General features: G+C 34.0%; 1 protein-coding gene across 1 annotated transcript in view; it reads right to left on the bottom strand.

Annotated features, from left to right (window-relative positions):
• The window catches only part of kn (EBF transcription factor knot), a 161,913-nt gene that overhangs the window by 8,079 nt on the left and 127,840 nt on the right, over window positions 1-25,994 (bottom strand). Inside the window, exons 8-9 of the mRNA XM_089637567.1 lie at window positions 12,084-12,165; window positions 6,626-6,761 (exon numbers count right to left, since the gene is read on the bottom strand). Of these exons, the coding sequence (XP_089493693.1) occupies window positions 6,626-6,761; window positions 12,084-12,165 (218 nt within the window). The remainder of the gene's footprint in view (window positions 1-6,625; window positions 6,762-12,083; window positions 12,166-25,994) is intronic.

Raw genomic sequence — 25,994 nt, 5'->3', positions numbered from 1 at the left:
CGGAAAAACGTTAAAATCCCACACTTTATTCATACTTAAACGTTTATTAATTCTTTCGGAAAAAAACTTCTCGAAAATACGTCTTACGAACATGTTTTATGGAGTTTGAACATCGCATGGCTATAAGTTACCGGGAACTTGGGATAGATAAGCACCGGGTGTATCGGACGGAGTTGCTCTATAGAGGCTGCTAAAAGATGAGTAGAAAAAAGGCAAAAATATATTTCAGTTCCTTCAAAATTGTTTGATGACACTACGACCTACGACATCTTGAAAAATCTTTGAACTTCTATTTTGTTATCGTGACAGAATGAAAGCAAATCTTGGAAGTGGAAACTAACCCACTTCTCGACATTCGATCGAGCTGAAACTCTGCAGATATACTCGTTGTCGATGACATTACATTTTATCTTTCTTCTAGTTTTGGTGGCAATCACGCATATTTACGCGAATACATACGCATTTCTCTGAAATCGGAGGACATTATAACAATATAACATAAAATATTAAATAAATATCGATCTTGCCCGATCGGCATTTGGCGAGGTAGGTAGAGTTGCAGATCAATTACTTTGTAGGAAGCTCCAATCCTCAGTCAAAGCATTTTGTTTTGGGTTGTTTCAAGTTATATTTTTTTAAAGTTTATATTTAATTTTTTTTTTAGCTTTGTTAAATTATATATTTTTTTAATTTCTTTTTTTTTACCAATGTATTGGAGGGTACCTTACCAAAATTACTTTTTTGTAAATTCCTACCTTGGTTTTTTGCTTATGTATTATCCCTGTTTGTTTCCTTTTTTGTTTTTTCATGTTTGTTTTATTTAACCTCCCTTTTTATATTTTTGTATGTGAAACTTATCATGTTAGTACAAAAATTCGGATGTAAAATTGAACCTATTAACTCCCACCTATGTATTGTAAGTTCATCCCGTCTCACAATGAGTTTGTAACTCATCTGGATTGCTCTAGCAAGAAATAAAAATAAAAATGATAAAAAAAACGCATTTCTTACTTTTACATTTCCTCTCCTAATTTTAGAAAAACTTTAAATATTTTATTAATTTGTGTTGTGAATAAATAGAAAAATATACTGATGGAAAATTGAATCCATCTTTCCAACTGCGGTGCAAGGCGATGGGTCAAGAGAGTCCAGCTGGAGATGTCAAAAGGTGGGTATACGCATCCAGCGCCAAGTCTAGATAAACCTCACCCATTCAACACGGCCACTCCTGCTACTTTGCAAGTCACCAAACGTAGCGAACCATTTGGTGTGACCTATGGCAGAGGTGTTTGTGATCCATTGGTTTCCCGGGCGGCGGTGCCCTTACTCGCCTCCTAAATTTGTTTTTGCAGATATCATTTTAAGATTATAGTTATTCTTTTGAACTTATTCAGTTCATGAATTAGAGATATTACAGAATTTATTTGCAAAATTAAATATGCCAGGACTTAATAACGCTATCTAAAAAAATTTATGGTAAATAGACCTTCATCTATTGAAACGAACTTAAAAATAGAGTAACTTTTTTTATAAATTTATTATTAAGAATGATTACTGTACACACTTATCAGGCACCTAGTGGGCAACGGGTAGAGATAAACTCTAGTAGCTAGTAGCTACTGGCTGGTGGATGTTGGATGGTGGCTGGTAGGTCGCTTGGTTTTCTTACAGAAGTGTCGGCTATTTGTACAACTAACGCCACCTCCGTATTTCTGACAAGGCTTGATATACGACCGCGACATGCCCAAATTATAAATAGACCCTCGCAGGGGTCGCGCTGGAACCATCGCCATCCCTTTCCATCCACCTTCCACCCCTAACCTTTCTCCGCGCGAGGGAAAGAGACGACTCGACTGCACAACTTATTGCCCTAGCTCAAATCTCGCGAATAAAACGACACGGTAATAAAGATAGAGAGAGAAAGTGAATTAAACAAAGACGGGGAAAGATTAAAGTTGGGGTTTCTTGCGTCTTTTTCATGCACATTTGTTTTGCGAGAAGTGCCGGCGAAGGCTCTTCTGTGGGCCATATTTTTAATGTGCAACTGTTTAATTAAACCGAAAAATTACGTGAATTCTTTCCGAGTCAAGTAAACTCCTAAAACCTTCCACACTGTATAAAAGCAAACATGGATGGTGTAAAAACACTAAATAGATAATTCAGACATTCCTTGAAATAGAAATGCCTTCCACTAATTCCTTTTATGTAGATTTGCAAGAAAAATAATCTCGCCACTTATAAAGTCCTTCTTGACTATTTGATCGCTAATGCTAATAAAAATTTTGCACTCTGCCTCTCTTAGATACTCTGCCTAACATCGTATGAAGTCATTACATTTGATTTTGAGTTTGTACTGATAGACAGAGTTTTTTAATTTGAAAATTAAGCAGGATCACGGAATGGGCAGAATTTTGAATCACGAAACACGCCTACATCACAATTCTTGTTTTGAAAAGATAAATATGACCATAGAAATACAAAAAATGAAAGGAGATAAAATAGTTGAGAACGACGACTGACTTGAAACAGTTAGTAAGTACTATTGTTAAGTTTATCTTAGCTTTGAATTTTCTAAACTGAACAAAAGTAAAAATTTGGGAATAATATTACAAAGCCTCATAGCAAGGCATGTCCACATCTTTAAAATAAGACATTTTGTGTGACAAGTCTACTGTTTCAGCGATCTAAGATTCACCCCTTAGCATATCTATAACTATATCTCTCACTATCTCGACCAAGACGACGAATCCAGCCTCCCCTAGAGCCACCCTTCCCTTCCCCACATTTACAACCCCTGGTCCGACAACCCCGACTTTTGTCTCGAAAGACTCCTTGCATACAAACGATATCTAGGAACATAACTGGAGGGTTAGAGGATGAGGGGGATGAAAATATCTAGGGGATGTTATGTTAAAAGAAAAGAGTGGATTGCACCAGACTTTTACTACAAAAAATAAGAACATTTTACAAAATAACCCTTCACAATAATTATTTATAAAGATAAGTTGAAATATTTTGCAAAGGTAACAAATTTTACATACATTTAATTTTACGTTGAAAGTGTTCGGCAAGAAAAAAGAAAATATGTAGAGATTCTTAATCAAACATGCTAACATGGTTCACTGGTGGGAAATAAAATATTAAACCTTTTTTGAAACTGCCATTATTTTTAAGCAAAAATTATTTTATATATAAAATAAGTGGAACAAAGTGCAAAAGTTGTTTAAATTTCAATTCTAAAAATTAATTGTTTTGAAGAGTTGCGGATTCCTTCAAATCATTGCGAAAATATTTCGTTTTTATTCCAAAATTCCAACTTCCTTAATTATAAAGGTTATCATTTACTTGGATGATTTGCTTCCTCAAATGCCAAACCTGGGATAAATAAACTAATTAATTTTGTTGCATACGGAATTTTTCTTTATGATACTAACTAAATTGATTCTTCAGTTACGTAATCAGAGTACGGCCAGTAAAATTGTTTGCGCTGGTTTACCATTTTGATTCGTTGGATACTGAATAAAACTTAATACAGGGTTTTCCAATAAGAGGTGTTATTTTGAATAGCCTGCTATTTCGGTAGCTTTTGAAGCTGTTATTTTTTTTACATTTGACAAGTAAAAACTACGCCATTAATAAAAATGGAACGATACACGCTTCAACAACGCATTGAAATTATTAAAATTCACTTGAGTGAATCAAATGCAAATCACCTTGAGTGATGAGGCCCATTTCCACCTCGGTGGCTTCGTCAACAAGCAAAATTGTCGCATCTGGGGCTCGGAAAACCCAAGAGTTATTGTTGAAAAGCCTCTCTATCTTCAACGTGTGACTGTTTGGTACGGTTTATGGTCCGGCGGAGTCATTGGACCTTACTTTTTCGAAAATGAGGCTGGAGCAACAGTTACGGTGAATGAATTGCGCTATCGAGAGATGATTAATGATTTTTTATGGCCGAAATTGGATGCTATTGATCTGGACAACGTTTACTTTCAACAAGACGGCGGTGCGTGCCACACAAGCAACGTAACCATTGATCTTTTAAGATTGAATATCAAAATAACACCTCTCATTGGAAACCCTGTATAACAAGAACAATGACTTCTCGATGTCTCATCAAAAAGTGACGAAGGAGGCTGCGAAACAGAAGTGAAAGAAGGATCTACAAAAAAAATACGCTATTAGCAAAATTCAAAAGATATGGAGTGACAAAGGCATAGTAAAGACCACTAAGATGAAACTCGTTCGGGCACTGATTTTTCACATATTTCTATACGGTGTATGGGCATTTAGAACAAGCTAAAAGAAGCTCTAGAAATGTAGTGCTGGAGAAAAATGATCAGGATTTCACGTGTTCATTCATTCTAGGCACGCTAACATATGAGCATCAATTCTGGAAGAGTTAAGCAATATGCTAGCTATTGTCTGCCTACAGCGTTTTCTAATATATGTACTCTGGTCACGTTGTTCGCCTGACTAATAACTTAAGCCTGGAGAAATTTATAGTCATTGGCAAAGTGGTTGCAGGAGAAGCAGATGAAGATAGCCAATGTCAAATCCCAATACCGGGAGGAGTGACTCCTCAAGAATAAGATAATAACAATCTTTTCCTATTCGGTATACACAACTCAAGAAATAACACAAAATCTAAACCCACATATTTAAATTTGATGAAATATACTATGGAGATCCCTCTTAGACGAAGATAAATAAACCATCGTGTCCAACATTATACTTGCATTCGTTCGCCGTATCGTCAGACGGCACAACTGTTGATTTCGCGCTCAGCAGCGGGACCACTTTATTATATTTGCCCAGTCGCGTTATTTTTTACGCTCATTTCAATTCGTCGTTTTTCGTCACACAATTTTTTCGTTCCACGTTGTCGTCACACTTTTTACTTTCCACGGTTTTCGTTCACGTTTTTCGTTTCACAATTTTCGTGTTGCGTATTTTCCGTCAGCCAACACCGGAAATGGAGGAGCGGATAAACGCATCAAGTAAATAGGAAGAGACGAACGCCATAAAATATGTAGTGGAATGGCGCGCCAATCGCGGCGCGCGTAACTGAAAATGTGCAAGGGAATTCACTGAATCCAAAGATAAAGTATGAAAAACGAAGGTTGCAAATATTGGGAGAGAAAGCAGGGGCCAGAAACACATTGGTATGTTGCATTAGATAAAGTAATATTGTAAGTGCAATTAAAAATATACGCAAATTATTATAGTAAAAATGAGAATGTAATACAAGTAATACTTGTGAAGGGTACGCCATGATTACAAATCATTTATAATATGCCTTCGGTTGAGTAAACACTCCATTTAAAAAAATTCTTTATTCCCATTTAAATTATTTTAGCAGGTGTATTACAAAAAAGTCTTTTTTGATGGTTTAAGTGAAAATTTAAGCTCATGATTGAAACGATTTTTCGAGCTATACGATTGTACTAACTTTCCGCGATAATTGCCAAAAATTCAAAATTTTTCGTAGTATCGTGCCACTAAAAAAATAACATTAAAGAGTTTCTACGAGAACTTAAAAGAATGGTCTTATGTCTATTCTAAGTTGCTATATTATGTTTTCTAATTTAATTCACACGAGTTTTTTTTTTAAATGTGTTCATTGTGTAATGTGTTTGAAAAGATTTGTAACCCCTGCTGCACACCTACAGTTATTCAATGGTAAAATAGAAAAGGTCGAAAGGAACGAACGTAATGGGCGAACAAAAAGCTCCCCGAGGTATGCGACCATTCTGATTGCGCTGAAATGTTAATTCAGAGCGAGCACCAAATCCTTTCGCACAATTTTATTGAGCAGATTTGACTCTTTCTGTATCCGCAAAGTTAGTCGAACTTTTCTAGCGGGCCTCATCATATTTCACTGTTCGGTGTCAAAGTCACCAAGTGAGATTTTACTGAAAGTATAAGAATGTCTTGTTTTCTTTGCCAATAATATCATATCACTTAATCGTTTTCTCCATTCAAATTTTTGTTTGTATTGTTACCCTTTACAATTTTTGATTGGGAACATTAAATTAACGGTAAAAGTCGTTACATGACTCGTTTCCAAATTGTATAATTTCATAGAAAATTCAAATAAAAGATAATATGTTTGCACCTAAAAGCAAGTTTAGTTCGCATTTTGTGTATCAAAATCACGCCAATGACATGACACAATAAACAAAACGACGCAAAGAAAGTTACGTGCTAAGAACTCATGTTCAAACTTCACTTATCTTTGAATTTAACGGTGGAATTTTAATGTGTGTTGGTAACTAATAGGTGGTTGATTTAAATGAATTAATTTATAAATATTTAAAATTTAATTTTGTGTTGACACAATATTACCAGGTAAGTTAATTAATTTAAAAAGGTCACCAAAAACTGTGCACTCATTAAATATTTATTAACCTTAATAAATTGTCAACACAGCATATAAAATGTTAATGGAATAGAGCAGGTCCTTGTGCAAAACCATGCGGAGAAACACTATGTAAAAAAATATCAGAATAATAAAAAAAATACGTATCTTGAACTTATACCATTGGTTAGAACCACCAGAATCTGCGCTATTCCTTTTAGTAGATTAATTTATCCAAATAATAAGAGAAAAATGATAACGTACAATCGTGCGGGTCTGTACCTTCGGTGGGGTCAAGCCTCTTAGCCCTTCTGCCGTGTTTGGAGTTGTTGTGGACAAACATATTGTCAGAGATGGCCAAAAGTGGGCCATCCACCCCCACCTGCGTCGATATCACCACCTGCAATAATATGGAAACATTATTATATTAATTGTAGACTAAATTTGATTTAAAAAAAATCATATATTTGAGGGTAGCCTAGAAAAATCTTCAATTCACGCAAATATTGATTTATTTAGTTTGGTACCTACCAGTCTACTCTAGTAAAATAGTTATATCATAACATATTTCTTGTAGAACCTATTCAATCTAACTAACTAACCATTACGTCGTTTCCCCGCAGGGATCGGCAGAGAGGACGAACCGCCAAACACACACTTCTTGCCTTATTCACATGCATACACCGTCTCAAACATATTCTTAACTTGACATGGCCCGACTCGAGTATCTGGTTTGAGTATCTGGTGCTTTTCTCGAGCGCACCCGACTACTTATGCCATCCACATTTGCGTCATATATTCTCCTTTCACTCTTATTATACGAAATAAAATTTAGGCATTTTGTATTCAATTATTTCAATTCATTAATCTTCCCATTAAAACTCATTAATATTCCTATAATACTAGAATAAATGATTTCTTTGTTCGTAAGTAGGTACTTTCATCATTCACATGTATTCACAGCAGAATAATAGTTACCTATGAATAATAATAATAAGAAATTTACTACATAACATGATATCAAATTACGAATACAAACTTTAGTAGATAATTTGTATCCACAAAGTAAAAATTACAGACAATAATTTCAAAGAAGTAAGTTTATCAGAAAGAGCAACTCGCGGGAAAAACTTTGCGATAACTTTGATAGAAGACTTTTAAATCTGATTTAAAAGATTTCACGGTTTAGCATCTACTAGACTGCAGCAGATGAGTATACGAACAAGGCGTTGTTCGGCATGCAGAAGGGAACTTGAAAGGAAAAGGAAACGTAAACAAAGCTACACTTCCCATCCCCTTTCTTAACCGCACCCCCTCTCACCCCAATCCCCTACTGTAAACACTTACAGGCAAATAAAGCTCGACTCCAAATACGTAAAATCTAAGCAAGCAACAGGGGTACTTAGTAAAAAAATACTTAACTCACAAAAGACTTTCGAATAGATGTCTTACATATTTCGTTCGCTTTTGATAAATTGTTTTTATTTATTAACGGTATGTGCAAATTTGCCTTTGTGGCAAGCTTAGGCAACGACAGCTACAAATGAGGGCAGCAACAATAATCTGACTTTCTTGACTTATTGAATCTAGTAGAGACAAAATAAACTTATAAATTTAAAAACACCTGTTTTTGCTACAGTGTTTGACTTCTGTGTTGACATATTGTGTTAAAATCATAATTGATGGTGTAAATTTCACTTCGAAAGGGGACATCTTTCAGAGTTAATATTTGGTGTCAAGTCTATGTCACAGTCTAGCAATTTAAAGGTGAAATTTTCGTCACTAAGAACATTGTGATTCAAAAACGTATAGCTATTTTTATAAACGATTAATGCTATAAAAACCTTCGGGAATTTCATACCTACCAAAACACATTCCTTTTTAATGTTGCAGGTGCTCTTTACGAATTTTGTAAATGAAGTGTGCCTATGTTCCATAGCATTATTGACAATTGAAATTTTAAAAATAATACCTACTTTGATTATGAATGATTAAGGGAGAGATATTCGCAATAGTCAACCATTCCACGTATAGGTACATTTTATTTTGCAGTTTTTTTTAAGGTAAGATTTCTAAGATGATTTTTAAAACGTGTTATGTTTCTAATAGTATATCTATAAAACATATAATATTTTTTCTACCAAAACAAGTTCAGTCACCTGTATACACTCATAGTTCTATAAATATATAAATATCTTTACAGTAAACTCCACTATACATCTAAGAGTGTGATTTCAACAACAACTATACACTATTATAAGAATACGTATTTACGCGGGAAAAACTGTAAATGAAGATGTTGTAAAAAGGACAAAGTTATTGTAGGTACTCCTCGGCAAGTTACGGTCATGTAAACAACCTTTCAACTTAATGTCTACTCACCTACTCACGGCGTCCAGACAAAACTTATAGGAATCTTGGTTTACTAAACCATCCGACAAGCTTTATATGAGTCAATCCTCTTGACACATTGTACGAATGTCGATTTAGAAGCTTTCACTAGAACAATCGGCAAAGAAAATGATCCGAACTTTTGTACAAGGCGGCCTATATTTATTCACCGGTTTTCATGGTGAATTTCCACGTAGATGCCACAGACAAATCGGTATATAGGTACGTACTTAGATTCCATTCATGCTCTAGGGGTAGTTGCACACCGTTCCCATAGGAACTAGCCACGCACACTCGTACACGTGGCTGTGTACAGATACACCTCCACGGGGATATGGTCCCCTGGGAGGTGGGGCTTAAGTCTAAGGACACCACAAAATGGCCGAAGCCTTCTTACATGTGTATGTAACATTTGAAAATGTATTGGTGCAGTTTGATTGTAAAGAAAATTTGTCTGAAGCTGCAGGAGACACATTGAAAAAAAATTGCACCATTTCCCAAGTGTCTTTTGGATCCTGGTCAGACAAGTTTAACTTTTTTACTTCTCGTCTTGTTGAATGCTATTTCAAATTCAGGGATCGTGCTAAGAAAGCGTTGGGGTAGAACGGTTTTTCTTAACGGGGCCGCGCTTTGAAGGACGAAATCGTTTCGAGTATGGGCTCAAACATTTGCTTACGTGTCATATAAAAAGAAAAAGTAATAGATTTTTTTGCGTATAAACTCACAATTATGTTTCGGTCATGTGTGTGACTAACTGCTCCGAAAAAAACTATCGAATTGAGCTGCGGCGTCATGAAGCTTAGTCAGAATTTTGTGTATAAAATTTCCTGGTCAATATCACTATTTTCAACTTTCCGTACCTTTCTTTAATATAGAAATAGAAGCCTGGTGGTTACTACCAGTTATATTCTAAAAAAAAATATTAATAGAAAACCCTCAAGCAAATGCTGTCCTTTCATCTTATTCTTCAAGATGCCTCAACTTAATAATTTTTCTTGAAAAAGCGATTGTAAGTTCATTTGGCTAATTATGAAATATTTGTTGCTCAAAAACGTTGTTAATAAATTATGTGCAAATGAGTGCAACTTATATTTTGGGGAGGCAGTAGACAATAATAATTAAAACAGTAATAGACACGAGCGCTCTACGCATAGACTCTACGATTGTTGTGCTTTAAGCTTTACATATACAACAAACGACTGCCATTATATCTAATGTCCGCTGCAAATGGTTTGTAATTTTGATAACACGGCGCTGTGTCGAGTTACCCGCAATATCATTCGTCGCTCGGTGTAAGACTGAGGGAGCATTCGAATTTTTGCTACAAAAAAACCTAGACATTGTTTTGTATGCATTCGCTTCAAGCAGACTATTTTCAAATATAGGTACAATGTTTTTTTCGAGTGTTCTGCGCAAATACAAGTGATATATAGAAACAAGTGTACAAGGTATACGATGTACCTCATGAATGTCTCGAATGAAATACTTCACATCATGTGATTTTGATGGATACACATTGAAATCGTGGCCATATTGATATATAATATTGAACAAGTTAGTTTTGAATGTATTATTTTAAGTTAGTTTTAAATTGATATGTTATGTTAGGAACTTAAAAAAAAAAATATTTTGAAGGTTATAACTTTTTCTGTGTCTTGTTCTATTTCATGTTTAGTTTAGATTTATTAGTATTATCTTCTTCTTCAATGATATATTATTGCTCGTTAAATCGGAAACCTGTCTCATTAAAAGTATCTTTAGTATTAAGAGTAGGTACTTCAGGTTTAAATTCAATTTCGGTTTTGCCACTGACCAATTTACTTGTCACATACTAATACACATTTTTTAAACTTACAGACACTCTCCAAGTAGTGATACAATAAATTATTCTGGCGAAGGAGACAAATTTTGTCACACGTTTCAATATATAACGTTTTTCTTCTTTGGTAATAAATAAAAAATAAATAGGAGTAGGTTTTACAGAGGAGTTGATAAAGTCAAAAATATGTGCAGTATTATAAATCTTGTGCAGGTAATTACAGGTCAAATAAACGTAGTGAAGTCTATAATCTTGAGTTCAGGCTATTTAGTCGTATCAATATATGAGCTCGGAAAGTTTAACTACGGTTAAATTATTTGTTAGTAAAGTTGGTGGAGAACGGGCCCAATAGGTGGTTTTAACGGTCGCTGTGGGTTAAGCCGGGTTTAGATGTGGTTTAGCGTAAGCGCACTGCGCTAATCCAAATTTATTAGCCACCCTCTACTTGCTATCTCCTAACAGTTTAATATAAAAATATTTTTTGCTACGTATAATTTAGTTTGGTTTTACGTTTTTTTTAATGAATACATCGTATTTTGTTATAGTTTTGGGACCTATCTACTTTTCTTTTAAGTAACGCAAATTTACCTCAGCAGATATTTTGGTGTAATTTTAGTTTTATCATCCTAAATAGCTTTCCAGAAAATTTCTAAGCAGAAGTCATATGGAAAAACCAACTAATTACCCTTCACGCCGTTTACCTGTAAGGGTAGGCAGATAGGACGGACCGCCAACAATTTCGGTCTTGGCACACACTCCTAGCCTCATTCACATTGACATATTCAATTAATTACTACTAGAATATGCTGGATACAATAATTTTTATTCTTTCTTCACATTATCAATTACTTCTTTGTAATATAAAAATCATTATTTATATTTTTTAGATATTGTGTTATAAGAGGCAAAGTCACAAGAAGGTAATCCACAATAAATTGATTTTAGTTTTTTGTATACAACAAATGTACAAACTGATAAAATAAAACTGTTGATTCCCCGAAATAGAATAATTAAATCATCATATCATACCGTCAATGACAAGAAGCAGACCGAAGAATTTAATTGACATTATCGTGACACCTCTTTTTGATTTGTTCTTTGGTTTTATTTTTATTCGTTGCACTTAATAAAATGTCTTACTCTAGTATTCTATCCCTTACTTTTTATCTTTTTCAGTCATCAGAGATCTCATTTCCACTAGTTGTATCCGTTGGAAATTTTAAATTTCCACATATATGGCCCTGGTCACTGTTGACTAATTTACATTCAGTACGGAAAAAAACTGATTGTAACAATTTTTAAAATGGTACAACAAAACTCTTATTCTAATGTATTATTAAGTTCTGCATGTATTTAAGTTTTATTTACAATTTTTGATAGTGACATAAACACCGAGACAGCTATAGCAATAATGAAAACTAAAATACTTGCCGAACTTAGTAATAATTACAATTTTAAAAAGGTGTAGTTCTACAACCCAAGCACGAAAACAGTAAATAGAATGAAACTCACTTGAAATCTTCTCATGTCTCTGGGGTTGCCGGCATTTTTTAAACAGTTCTGATTACACTTGAGGAAGAATTTCAGGAAAAATCTGCAACAAAAAATAAATAACATTAATATTCAGAAAATAAGAGAAAATCGTAAATTACAACGAAATATTGTATGGGTAGGATATATAAATATTTAAATGTAAAAAACCTATTTTGACACGTCTTGGCTTTAAGTATTCATTTTTTTTAGAGCCAAACTAATGGAGATTGAACAATTTGCCAATTAGTTTGGGCAATTACGCTGTAAAGAGATGTACTGTAGATTAATAAATCTGGTTCCCACTCACAGATATAATATATCTACATATTCTTATATTGTTCAATTCAAGTCTGTAAACAGTTTACAAGGTCTTTGGGGTGGGTTTTCAACCAGGCAGTACGAAAGTTGACTGAATGTTGTATAAATGAGGTTCTTGAGGCGTATGTGTGGTAAAACCATGTGTGATCATGTGAGAAATGTGAAGGATCGCAAAGAATGCCAGGCTGATGTTAGTGTAATGAGTAATATTATGAAAGGGACATTTAGATGGTTGAAAGAGTGTATATGTGACGCGAATATCAATGGTAGAAGAAGTAGTGGAATCCCGAGGAATACATGGCACGATTCGGGTCATATCAATGGTCAGAATAACAGATTTGTTTGTATGAGACGATGTATGAATGTAATCTAAGAAAGGAGTGTGTGCCAAGACCGAACTGTTTGGCAATCCGTCCTCTCCGCCTATTCTTACGGGGGAACGGCTTGATGGTTAGTTAATTAGTTTATTATCAATGTTGAGATTTTTGTAGATTCATTACCACTTTTGAATAATCCCCTAAGCAGATTCATAATGGTGCTAAAGACATAATATATTTCTAAAGATTTTAGGTCATTTCATGGGCATCAGATTTAATATAATTGCCTAAAATAATAAAATGTTGACAAAATTAAATTAAAATCTGACCTTTTACCGAGAAATCGGTCATCAATCAGTCTTCAGCTAAGCCGAGTGATATTATTTCCGCAGAAGTCTTAATGTGTTTTGACAACATAGAATGCCACTCAAGGACAAAAAATTATGCAAAAAAAAACAGAGACAGGAAGGCATTTGTTATCATGTTGGGACTCTTGATGATTGGTGGTTATTGCTAGCAAAACAAATATATTTTATGATTTTATGCGTGAGGTTATATTACAGGGCTCACTTTATTTTATAGGCGTTTATTTAGGTCTTTCATTTGTGGGGTTTAATCAAATGTTTTCTAGGAAGTTATTGGATTAATGCTACCATTTATTTTTTTCGATTGTAAAATGTTAGCAAATCATTTTCATATTTAAATTAGCAATTTGGATATTATTTAATGAAAAAAAATACGATTAAGCAAAGTTAGGAACCACTGAAATAAAATGACGTTCATGTGCAACTACGTCATTGTTATAACAAGACACCTACTGAAAAGTAGCAAGATTTTTTAGTTTGTAATAATTGTAACAAAGATAGTGCCTGAGATATCGCTTGTATCGCGTTGTTATTCGTACCCAGTTTAAAGACTTCTGTTTGATGAAAGGTAGGTCTTATTCTGTCAAACTCAGGTTCCCTTGTTTTTCATATCATGGTAAATAAAGCCACATTTACACTGGGAAAACATCTCAGCTTCAGCAAAACGTCAAGAAAAAAGCCTTGTGCATCATTCACCCGCCCAAACGACGAGATATACCCCATTAAGCCAAAGCGGATGCGAGGAAAGCCTCCGTCATAGCGGGTTGGAAGTGTAACCTCAATTTGGCACCTTGGAATATATTCCGTTATTCAGGTGACATCTGTAACCGCCTCGGAACGGAAGAAAGTGAAGTCAAGACGCTTCTCTCTTTCAGAGTCATGACAGTTTTTCGTTTGAAGACGCCGCGGCCGTTTTTTGCAATGGTAATCTACCAGTAAAGTCAATCATTTTTAAATTATAAAACACAAAATAAACACCTAGCATTAAGATTTTTACGTGGCATTTGGGCAAACGTCTGAATGGATAGAAGTAAAATCTTTTATTTGAAAATCACAATATCTATCAACGGGCTAATTTATCCTTTTAACCAATAACCATGCTATATATTTAACTACACGCTCATTACTAGAAATAGTGTCTTTCATTATCATTCATTGGACTAGACGTCTACTGTTAAGTATGTCTCCTACATTTTAAAAATAATTTTCTGTTTTGGAAGTGTTCCATTTGTTAAATATCACCCGAAGGTCACTTGAATGAAGGAGAAAAACCTGGTCAGCATAAAAAATTGTATAGTAATTTATTTTTAGTTTAAAACAATACCTTTAAAAAACTATCCCTATCCAAAGAAACTGAGAGCCGCACTCTTAGGTAAATTATTTGTAGAGATTTGTTATGTTTCGCGCCGCGGCGAATAGCTAACAGCGAGCGACGTGAAGTGTGAAGTGGAAGAGAATAAGAGGAAGACCGAAGACAGAAGTGGAAGGTGGAAGTGCCGCGGATGTTCGCTGAAATGCCGGCGGATCTGTTTTGCATTCTGTGTCGAGTATTTATGTATTTATGTGGTGGCAAGCCTGAATTATGGATCCGGACTGGGAGGAATATCAGATCTGTGACAAGGCTCTAGGAATAGGCACAGTCGTAGGTAGATAAATATATACTAGCTACTTGGATAAGATGTTTTTTTTCTGGCGTCAAAATGAATCGTAATTCTAAATCCGAAGACATAATTATAAGTGCTTTTGAATACTGTGTTTATGGTGTATTTTATGAAGCAATATTTTCCATAATATTCAAAATAAAAATAATAATTTTCACATTATTTATATAGCGCCATTTTAGTGAGAATTCACACGGGCGCTGTACATTTTTTATATAGTGACCTATCTTAAATAATCAAATTTATTGTAACAACTTTTAACTCAAGGTAAACAGGAAAACCGATTACATCCACTAGCTCATCGGTGAATAACATTTGTTTTAAACTATAAAAAAGTTTAAAATAAATTTCACACGGCTTATCTAGAATGGTTATTTAGAAGGTCAAGTTCTAAAATTAAGTGATTTATGTTTAATATTTAATGCAATCGATTTTGATTGGTGGTCTCTCACCGAGGGTGATGTTGAAAGAATCGTGAAAGATCTGAACTATCTAAGAGAAAAGTAAGAAAGAAAGTAAGTAGATCCTCAATATCTGGGTCAAAATGGATGTTGTTGAAATATTCCGAATACATTGTATAGTTGTTTCTTCATTGTCTACACTTGAATAGTGTTTTTTTTTTAATGTATAAACTGGACATAAGAGAGTTTTGAAAAGCTAGAAAGTTACTATTAAAGCAACCACAAAGGCAAACATTATCATAAAAACATATATTACCAAAATCTTATTCGATCAAACAAGGTCTTATGAATTATCTACTGAACAAGGCCTGTATTGACTATTTCTAAGGAATAAAAAACATCAACAAACAAATCAATATTTTTGAAATTGTGAACACATATTTCTGACCCTTAGAATAATAATTTACCACCAGACACGTCGGTAGCAATCCTGAAGCTAAGGGCTAATGCCTAATATTGTGACATAAGGTGTTTAACACATAGGGACAGATGGGGCCGCCTCGGGACATTTGCAGCCAGTGTACCAGACGACCCTTCGTTCTAAAGGCCCCTGAATTCCAACTAAATAATATTTACCCTATCAATACGAGAGTCCATTATTTAGCTAACCAAAAGAATAGACTGAATTTAAAATGCGCCGGATATGCAATGATCCCATTTTATAAATAGTTGGTAATTGATATGTCGGAGGACTGGGTGAATTACATTAATATTACATGTAATTTTTAAAAAATAATTGCTTTGTTTTCTAACTAGAGAGCACGTGTTTTTTGTGGATGAATTCAGATAAAATTTGTATTTAGATCTAACAAAGCAGGGGTTTTCCTAGCAGAGATGATGATACTACAAGATCTCCACACAGGAGGCCTTAAAAAATAATATGCCTTAGGGCCTATGCCGTGCTGGATGGAGGGTCCTTTTTAGGGGATAAAGGAGTGAATATTGGTCTTGAAGAAACCCATATTGTAGGTAAGTAAGAAACATAGAGGCCAGCACATTATTCACGTCTAGATTATTGCAACGGAATATATGCAAGTCTCCCCAAATGTCAAATCAACAAATTACAATCCGTTTTCAACGCCACGGCAAGGCTTATCACCGGAGTATCTAAATACTCCCACATTTCAGAGCATCTCAAAAATCTGCACTGGCTCAAATGTCCTGAAAGAATCCAGTTCAAGGTATGCTGGATGGTATTTAAGTCACTTAACGGAATGGCTCCGGCTTACTTATCAGAATTGTGTATTCCAGAAGATTCCAATTCTCGACAGTCAACCCTTAGGTCAGCAACGTCATCAGCTATCGGAAGGTTGAAGGAACCAAAGCGCACACCACATACTAAGTTCGGTGAGCGTGCTTTCGCCGTGTCAGGACCTAAAGCCTGGAATGGACTGCCACATGATTTGAGAATGATCGCAGACTCGACAGAATTTAGGTCTAAACTTAAAACGCACCTTTTCAGACAGTCGTATACATAATTTCAGAAACTTCCACTTTCACAGTCGACGGCAATTTAAATTAACAAAATGTAAAAAATACTAAAAATAAAATAAAATAAATAGAAATAATAATTAAAAATAAATAAATAAAAATGATAATAACTAACAATTTGTAGGCTTTTTAAGACAGTTAAACTAAAATAAAAACTATAGCAGACTTAAGGTCATGCGATGACCAGTGTTTTTTGATATAGTGTCCTCTGCGTGCAGTTTTATCTTGTATAAGCATAAACTTTTTAATATAAGTGTGTTTGTCGGAAGTGACTTGCAAGGTAAGTATGTTTTGGTATCTTTTCTAAATAATAAATGTAGATCCTAGAAAATAAATTGTACATCGCCCTTGAGGTGATTTTTCACAAAAACGGCGCTCTACAAATTATCCAATTATTATTATTATTATACCACAGCCAGCAAATCATTCTGTTGATCTCAAGTATCAGTCACAGAAACTATCCATTCTCATGTGATAAATTAATGTCAACGATGCAAAAATGTTGGGTGTGCGTTTGGCGTGTTTTTGGACTATGCATCGGTGCCGCGAGGATCAATGACGCTTTCATAGAAATACCGGTAGAACAAGGACAGCATTCTCACCAGACTTCTGTGTTCTAAAAATTGCAATCTGTTTGTTGGTATACGAGAATCTATATGAAACGGAATAATGTTTAATAAACGGTAGGATGTTTGTCAATCGATAGAATATTCGTTGTTATAATCCAAATTCCACACAAACTCATGTTTTTAAGACGGTGAAAAACACCCCTAGTGTGATTATTCATCAACAGATTATCAATATCAGATTTTCAGGGCATGTGTGATAAATATTATGATTTTACATCAATTTTCAAAATTATCCTATGATCGAACATTAACTACATACGTTTTTCGTTAAGTTCCATATAAATCACACAATCCTAAGCCACATAAGCAAATAAGGATTTTCTTAATTTATTATCTCAGACCTGCGAATAAATTCATGCTTCATAATGAGCAGAGCGGAGAGCGCCGAGTCGCAGTCCGTTTGGGCCCCGTACCAAAACTTAATTTGGGGTTGGATAATGTTGGCGAGTGTACCTACTACCTAGGTCCAGTAATCCGTACCTAAATGGTCAATGGGCCGTTTAATAACCTCAGCTGTGAGGCCCATCGATCCCTGCTTAAGTGGCCAGAATGAACATTCGTCCATTTAGTGGACACATGTGATCCTTTATGGATAATATCATTATGTGTGAGACAATGTTGCGTAATCATTAATATTGTGTCTGACAACCATCTAATAAGAAATTACAAGGCCATTGCTAAACATAGGACATTCAAAAGGTTTCTATTGGAGATTTTATTTAAAAAAATATGTATATTATATAGTACCTGCTTAACTAAAAGGCACCTACCTAGTTAAAACCCGAGTTTAAGCAATATTTTTCCGAAATCGAACATTTGCGTTTTTGCCTAATGATATTTCAAAGCTCAATAACTCTTGATGGAAATAACATTTCGAGCTGAAAACCTTCGTAAAAATCAATAAAATAATAATAATAATGATTGATTAATTAATTAATTAATTATTTGGATGATTTTTATTTCGCCGATTTTGTGCAAAATCACCTCAAGGGCGCTGAATATAATGTGAAAGAAAAGGTGTTATTTTTCGAAGACACCTATGTTACGTCCTGACCTGCCTACTAACGACATTATATTAATTGAAAATTTTAAAATATAGGTATACTCATATCTATATATAAAAAAAATCAGTAACTTACATTGATTTTTTATTGTCGACACAATTCATTTCAAACACTAAAACAGTTTTCAAACCTAAAAAAGGGTAAAAATAATTATTCGTTCCCAGTTATGATAACATCCTTCCTCAAAATTAACATTTCATTAATGAAGTCGTAAAACGTACAATATCATCTCCTCCCTAGAAATAGTATCAATTTCAGTCAAACGAAAAAAAACTGTGAACTCAAATATCTACTAATCGTTCTTCATAAGTTTTTTTGTGACACCACACATTTATTAGAAACAGATGTCTTTGAGTCTGTCTTATTTTGTACACATCCAAAGTGCAGTCAAATTTAAGGTCACTAGTCAAAATAGGAAAAACCATAATTATGGTAGTATGCATTGCCTAAGAGTGACAGTTGAATCTTTTGGAATTATTTTTGTCGAATACAATATTATTTTTAAAAGCTCGTAAATAAAAGCTCGATTTATGATTTTCTGCTTAATCTATAAAATTTTATTTAACACCGTGTTCTTTAATTTCTCAGACTTGAGATTTAAAATGAATCTCTTAGAAATGAAGCATGGAAGGAAGTGACAACCACTTGAGATTTTTTGCCTAATTCGAAGTGTTTGGGGGTAATAATGTGTGAAACAGAAGTGGTCGCTAATAACGACAAAACAGAAAACAAGAGAAACAAATTAGTTTTGCTTGTAGGTTTAGAATTTCACACTAAAAAACGCATAATATTGGTTTTATGTGGTCTATTTCCGCTGAGCCGTGCTGGTTTTAAACTTTTACATGGTTTAGGGATCGAATTTATTTCTTGGTAAAGTTTATTTGACAAAAAGAAACATACAAAAAAGTAAGTCTCATCGTCCTCTTGGATGCAAACTTTTGCTTTAATTATGAATGCAGATTTTAAAAAACGCTGGTTCAATTCGAGAACAGTAGGTAAATACTTTAATTTATAAAGAGCAATTTAAAAAAAAACCTCATTTCAAGTTACGCTAAGAGTTTAAATTGTATGCATTGACTTAAATAGGATCCCAATATTTTCTATATTTGAAATACTCCCACATTTGTGTTTTCTTAACAATTAATTAATTATTATTATTAGGTTTGTAATCAAACGCAGTATAAGTTAAGATAGGTTTTATTAAAATAATGTAGTGTGTTCAAATAAAATAGTACATATCAACCAGCTGAATGCCGATAGATTTCCTGAGAACATGTGAGCGTTCTAATATATAATCCTCGCTAGAATTATTTGCCTTTAAACTTTGAAAAATATATGAAGAACACAATCAAAATCGCTTACGCAAATAAAACTTTATATTTCACTATTTATTTCATGACTGGAGCCTCAAAAATAATTTTCACTTTTCTGCACTAGCTTTAATGTAAGCAAATGGGAATAATAATAATATTTGAATGATTAGTATAGCGCCTTTTTTGTGCAAAATCACCTCAAGGGCACTGTACAAATATATATAATACATTTCGACAGTGATCTATGTTATTACTAACTGTAGACTATTCAAACTATTGTTATTTATGTCTTACAGATTACATCCACCGGTTCGTCGATCACTCATACAAACCTATATGTACAATGCATTTGATTAATAAAGGTGTTGCTAGAGTGTACATATGTTATTATTCTTATTTAATTATAAACAGTTTAGAAACGAAAATGTGAGAAAATAGTTTAGAAACATTTGACTTTCACTTGTATGGGGGTTAACTTATCAAAGCCTATAAACCTCATTTTAATATTTATTTATTGACGAAGATATTACAAACAAGTAAAATACAGCTGTAGTCAGACTAATGGAACCTAAGCGCAAGCCAAATACTAAGTTTGGTGATCGCGCTTTCGGAGTATCTGGGCCGAGGGCTTGGAATAAACTCCCTACAGAACTAAGATCCATAACAAGTCCAACAGAATTCAGGCCTAAACTAAAAATTTACCTTTTTAAGCTGTCATATCCTTAAATTAAACATACCATTCCTGAGAGAAAGTCCAATTATATCCAATTCTCTAAATATGTCCTATATCTTATATCTTAATTACACTAAAAAACAATACGTTAATGTTAACTAAGTGTTAATCTCAAGTGACCTACCAGGTAAGTATTTTACTCTATACATATTATCTCCATATAGTTAGTAATAACATAGATAATTTTAGAAATGTATTATATATTTGTACAGCGCCCTTGAGTTGATTTTGCACAAAAACGGCCCTATACAAATCATCCAAATATTATTATTATTACAAATATGAAACAGACACAAAAAAGGTAATTGGGACCCAAGGTGGCAATAGCTCAATTGATGCCAGTCCCGGTAAAACTAGAGCTGATGATCTTTGCCTTTTTATTTTCTTTGTCCGACTGTTTCAATATTTAAAATATGTAAGCCAAAAAATATAAAGAAAAAAATAAATATTTTGCTTATTATGCTGAACATAAATAATAATATCTCCCTACCAGGAGCAGATGTCGGATAAAAAAAAATGATAAAAACATATTATTAATTTTATTATTATTATTATTCGATCATTATTGATCTTCTACAAAAAGGACCAAAATTGGTAATACGTCTTATCAACAATCGACCGACAAGATATTCTCCTATTCGACTCTTCAATCGAGTATAATGTCTTAAATATAAGTCCATCTAAAGTTTATGCTTTTAAACACATTTCAAAAACAATAAAACACCACCACCAGAACTAACCAATACTACAATATACCTAAACTTCAAACTGCATCAATTCATCAATTTTTTTTTTATGAAATAAAAAAAAAAACGATTGGTAGGATTAAACTACGAAAATGTTTTGTTTGATTTTTAATGGAATATCTTTCCATTAGGGGTTAAAATATTTTAATTCAAAATTTGTTTCACAAAACCAACAGTGGACAATAATAATTTGAAGCAGATGTGTTTGCTTTGAGGAATTTGTTTTATTCGCCAGCGAGCGCGGACATTGGGTACACCATAAAACTTTATGGCGCTTTTATGGTTATGGTGGTTATAACCCACCAAAGAACAGAAACACCATATTCCCAATTACTCAATCACAACGGACGATATTTACCACCATCACATACACACACTACCTACACATGACATAAATGAAAATGCAAAACAAGTAAATTTCCTAAACTTATTCTTATACTAAAACTTAAACTAATTGTTTAAATCTTAAACACACAGAATTAAAAATGATTTATAAAAGTATTTTTGTTAATAAGGCGGTTCGCATATTTTAGAAAAATTACTTGATGTTTTAAGCTCCGTAGCTCATGTTGGAATTTGCATATAAAACGATTGTATTAAGTACAAAAGCTTTTAAATTTTAAGTTTTAACTATTTAGACTTTTTAATTATTTCATATGACATTTAATGGTTTTAAAACACTAAAGTGATAATTTTTGTTTTTTTATTTTTCTACCTCTTCTTATTCTATTCAATGATGTTAAAATAGTTTACTTAATATTTACACTATTTAATTACTTTTTATTGAGGTATTTGTGTTTAAGAATTAACCTCACTGCAATATCATTTTTGCTGTCATACAACACAGCATTTAACACGATTTATTTATATTGTATTTTAGTTTTGTTATTTATTGAAGTGAAACTTCTTTACGCGCGTCATGCAATTTCGAGGACCGGAGTAAAACCGACTCATGACCGAAACGAAAATGCGGGTACCCCCACCACCGATTAAAGTTCATTTGATCTAGTCAAAGTTTTGAAGTAACATATAAATGCTTCTTAGCTCATCCCGACAACTGGCGTTGGTGGTGTAATGGTCAGCATAGTTGCCTTCCAAGCAGTTGATCCGAGTTCGATTCTCGGCCATCGCACATTATTTTTTTGTTTTTAACGCCTTTTTCATTCAATATCTTATTTTTTAGTAGGTCAGAACATTTTTTAAAAGAAAATAATATTGCAAAATAATAAAAACACTTATCTCACTGTGATAAAACATTACTCCGCTAGAGCGCGCTTTGCGTTATTGTGTTGGATTAAAATTATTATCTAATCCGTATATTATGATAATTGTATTACATTTATTTAATTAATTTATTTATTTTGATAATATGTAATAATTTACAGAAAAAAAAATTAAAACTATCTCCCTCTGATAAAATATCCGTTCGCTAGAGCGCACTACGCGATCTTGTGTGGGATTCTATTTCTGTACATTGTACATTATTTTTAAAAATATATTATATTTTGGGTGTGATGTAGGTAACATTATAAAACATAACAAGCTCTCATATTTTCAGAACCTACATAATATAATCAATTTATGAGGCTTTGCTTACAGTTGGTGCTCAGCGTGGTTGGCTTTCAATCAGTTAAGCGAGGTTCGATTCTCGGCTGTGGCATTTTTGAAGTGAAACCTTGTTGAGGTGGGGGAGCCGCTCACGAACGTTCTCTCTCTTCTCTTCTTTCCTCTCTCTCAGACACCAGCGAACTGCGCCACGCCAAGCATCAGCTGAAACTAGAAGTTTCACTTCTGTCTTGCGTAGGCTTGACACACCCACTTTTTTTTTTATTTTTATGTGAATACCGCACAAGAGTCCCAACTGACTTGCTCTCAACTGACTGGAGTCAGTAAGACTATGGCTACCCAAAAATTGGTCATGTGATGAGTCCGAAGGTAGTAGAGAGACGAAGGAGATGGGGAAAATATGAATTATGCCGTCAGTGAAATTCTTCAATTTATCATTAAATAAATACAAAGGGTTGTTATTGAGGCAGTTCAGTTATGTATGTTATGTTCATTATATGTGTTGGTATTATGTATTCCTATGTACATGTATTGCATATGTAGTCCTATGTAAAAGCTCCTAAAAATATATTAATAATATGCAAGGTGTTAAGGGACGTACTTGACTTACTTTAACCAGTGATTCCTGATATTATTTGAAGTGAGAATGTAGTTAAAATTTTGGTCTGACATATGTTTTTTTTCGACAAACATATAGAAAATCAGCAGTAATTAGACAGCTAGGGTTGATGTGGGGGGGTTGATGGTTACTCGACTGATTAACAAGTGAAGAAATGTGGAAGATTTAATAAAAATTACATTTTGAAAGTCTCCGGAGACCAAAATTTCAATTACAGTTTTTATTGCAAATAATGTGAGGAATTACTGGGTAAATTATGTCAAGTATGTCCCTTAACACCCTGTATACAAAAATACAGCAGTTTGTGTTCTTTTGAAAAAGCATCTACCTACATGTGGAGAATATAATAGCTTGTATAAAATTATAAATAACCACACATTAATACGATTAAACATGAACCTTTCAACTCTGGTATAGTTTAGGGGAAAAATGAGCATTTGCAAGAAAGAGTACAAAAATATGTTTAAGATTATTCCTCTTAGGTATTTAATATTAATAGTATTAAAAAAAACTGTAAAAATAGGTACATACTGCTACGTCTAATAGGTTTTATTCATATACAGGAAAAAAAATAATGTGGACGAAGTGAACTCACACGAGTACGTTGTGTTATACCTAAAAAAATGTACGCGTATTCTGAAATGTCTATGTAAAAGATCAGTAAGAATGCATCCACCATTTGTATTTTACAAATAATCATTCTCCCAGCAACGGTAAGATGGAGGTTGTAGACATCCGGTCGCTGGTAGCAAGTAGGTACCATGTAGCAAGTAGCTACCCCCCGAGCCACGAGTATAAGGGAAGTCGGCAACCCTCTGAAGGCGACCGGCCAACCCTGACGGCTTTTCCTGAAGAAGGGTGGTAAAAATCACCCCACGCGAAATTTCCCTCTCGAACGAAACTCTCCATTTTCATCGCGACCCTCTCAATATCTGCACTCCAACATGTGGCTCGTGGCTCATTGATCGCTGCATTTTATTGACTAAAGATAGTTACACTCGTAATAAATTTTACCAATCTCATTGTTCTCGAGGTTACTAACTTTTTACTGGAATAAAGAATTCCATTCAATTTTTTGTGAATGTTCACCTTCTAACTATAATACTAGATTTTATTTTGAAACGTTGACTTCATAGTTAAAATAATTTTCAAAGTTTGCATTTTTCAAAGCCTGCCAAGGCGATTGGAATCTGGCAGGGTACGCGTGACGTCATATGTATCTCGGTTTTGTCGGTTGACTGTAAGGACAATCCCACTCGGGTCGGTACGAAATCAACCTACCACAATTTGAATATTTAGCAAGAACTCTGAAAAACATGAATTCTTCTGGAATTATTTGAATAACGCAGTAGTGAAAAGTGTGCAAGTATACGCAGCGCAACTTACCACAAAATTGTCATTTAAATATTTTCATCGTTTTTAAATCACGATTTATTAATTGTGTATATGATATATATTGTAAAACTTATACATTCCGATTCAGAGTATGTTGATTCATGTAAATATATATTTTTTATGACAAATATATAAGATAGTTGCCAATAAAAAAAATGTGCGGTGAAAAAATGAAAAACAATGTTGGTAGTTCCTATTTGAAGTATGATACAGTTAAAAGTGATGGAGGGGGATAGGGTCCCATTGCTCAGTGGTAGAGCGGTGTCCCGGAAAGACAAGGGCCCTAGGTTCGTGTCCTAGATGTGACCGTATCCTTTTCTGATTTTTCTGTTTCAGATTTTCGTTTAGAAATCGCTAATATTGTCTTCAATAATTAAATATTACAATTTGAGGTTTTACTCAATAAAGTTATTCCGAAAACAAATATATTTTTCCCTCAAGTTGTATTCAGTAAAAAACTATATCTTTCGTAGATCATAACAAATTTCGGAACCATCCAGAAATGACGAAAAGTTTTTTAAAATAATATTTTTTGCAAAATATTATTATTTATTATGCTTGTTTTTTGAAGCAAAATAATAGCAATTGAAAATAAAATATTTCACTTTGTAAGGTAGTTTTATGTTAACACAATATTCTTAGAAGTGCGAAGGCTACATTTTGAAATCGTGAAACTCATTTATCACCGTCCACAATATGATGAAATCTACCCCAACAAAAATAAAGTTACCACAATTAATATGGGGAAACACTATAGCCCATATTATTGGAATTAATACAGAATTTCATTTTTTTTTTACTTTTTGCGGGAAGAACTTTATTCAGGGATCATTTTTCCGCGGGTGGTAACAATAAAAACGTTGATTGTCACTGCCCCAGACTACCCTCCCTACCCTCGCGTATGTATGTGTGAGGTTTGTCTATATAACATGTGACTGTATAGCCAGTAGTATACTTATGTATAAGTATGCGAGTGATGTTTTGTTTCTGTCTTCGTCCCTTGTTCAGGGATGGGCATAGCGCCATCCCTCGCATCCCCTGGGAGGCGGTCCCCCGGGTCGGTATTGACTCTGCGTCCCCCGGGTGCGCCAGTCAATACTGCCGGTGGGTAGACGGGTTGCTAGGTAGGACCTACAGCCTGGAGGTAGGCTAGTGCTACGACTGCTACGCCGCTACGAGGTAGGTCGCTCGGCTACGCGCGGAGGGCTGTAT

This window comes from Hesperophylax consimilis, chromosome 11 (genome assembly GCF_061612785.1).
Source record: "Hesperophylax consimilis isolate HC1 chromosome 11, BYU_Hcon_1.0, whole genome shotgun sequence".
Lineage (NCBI taxonomy): Eukaryota > Metazoa > Arthropoda > Insecta > Trichoptera > Limnephilidae > Hesperophylax > Hesperophylax consimilis.
This window is presented reverse-complemented; position numbering and strand designations above follow the sequence as displayed.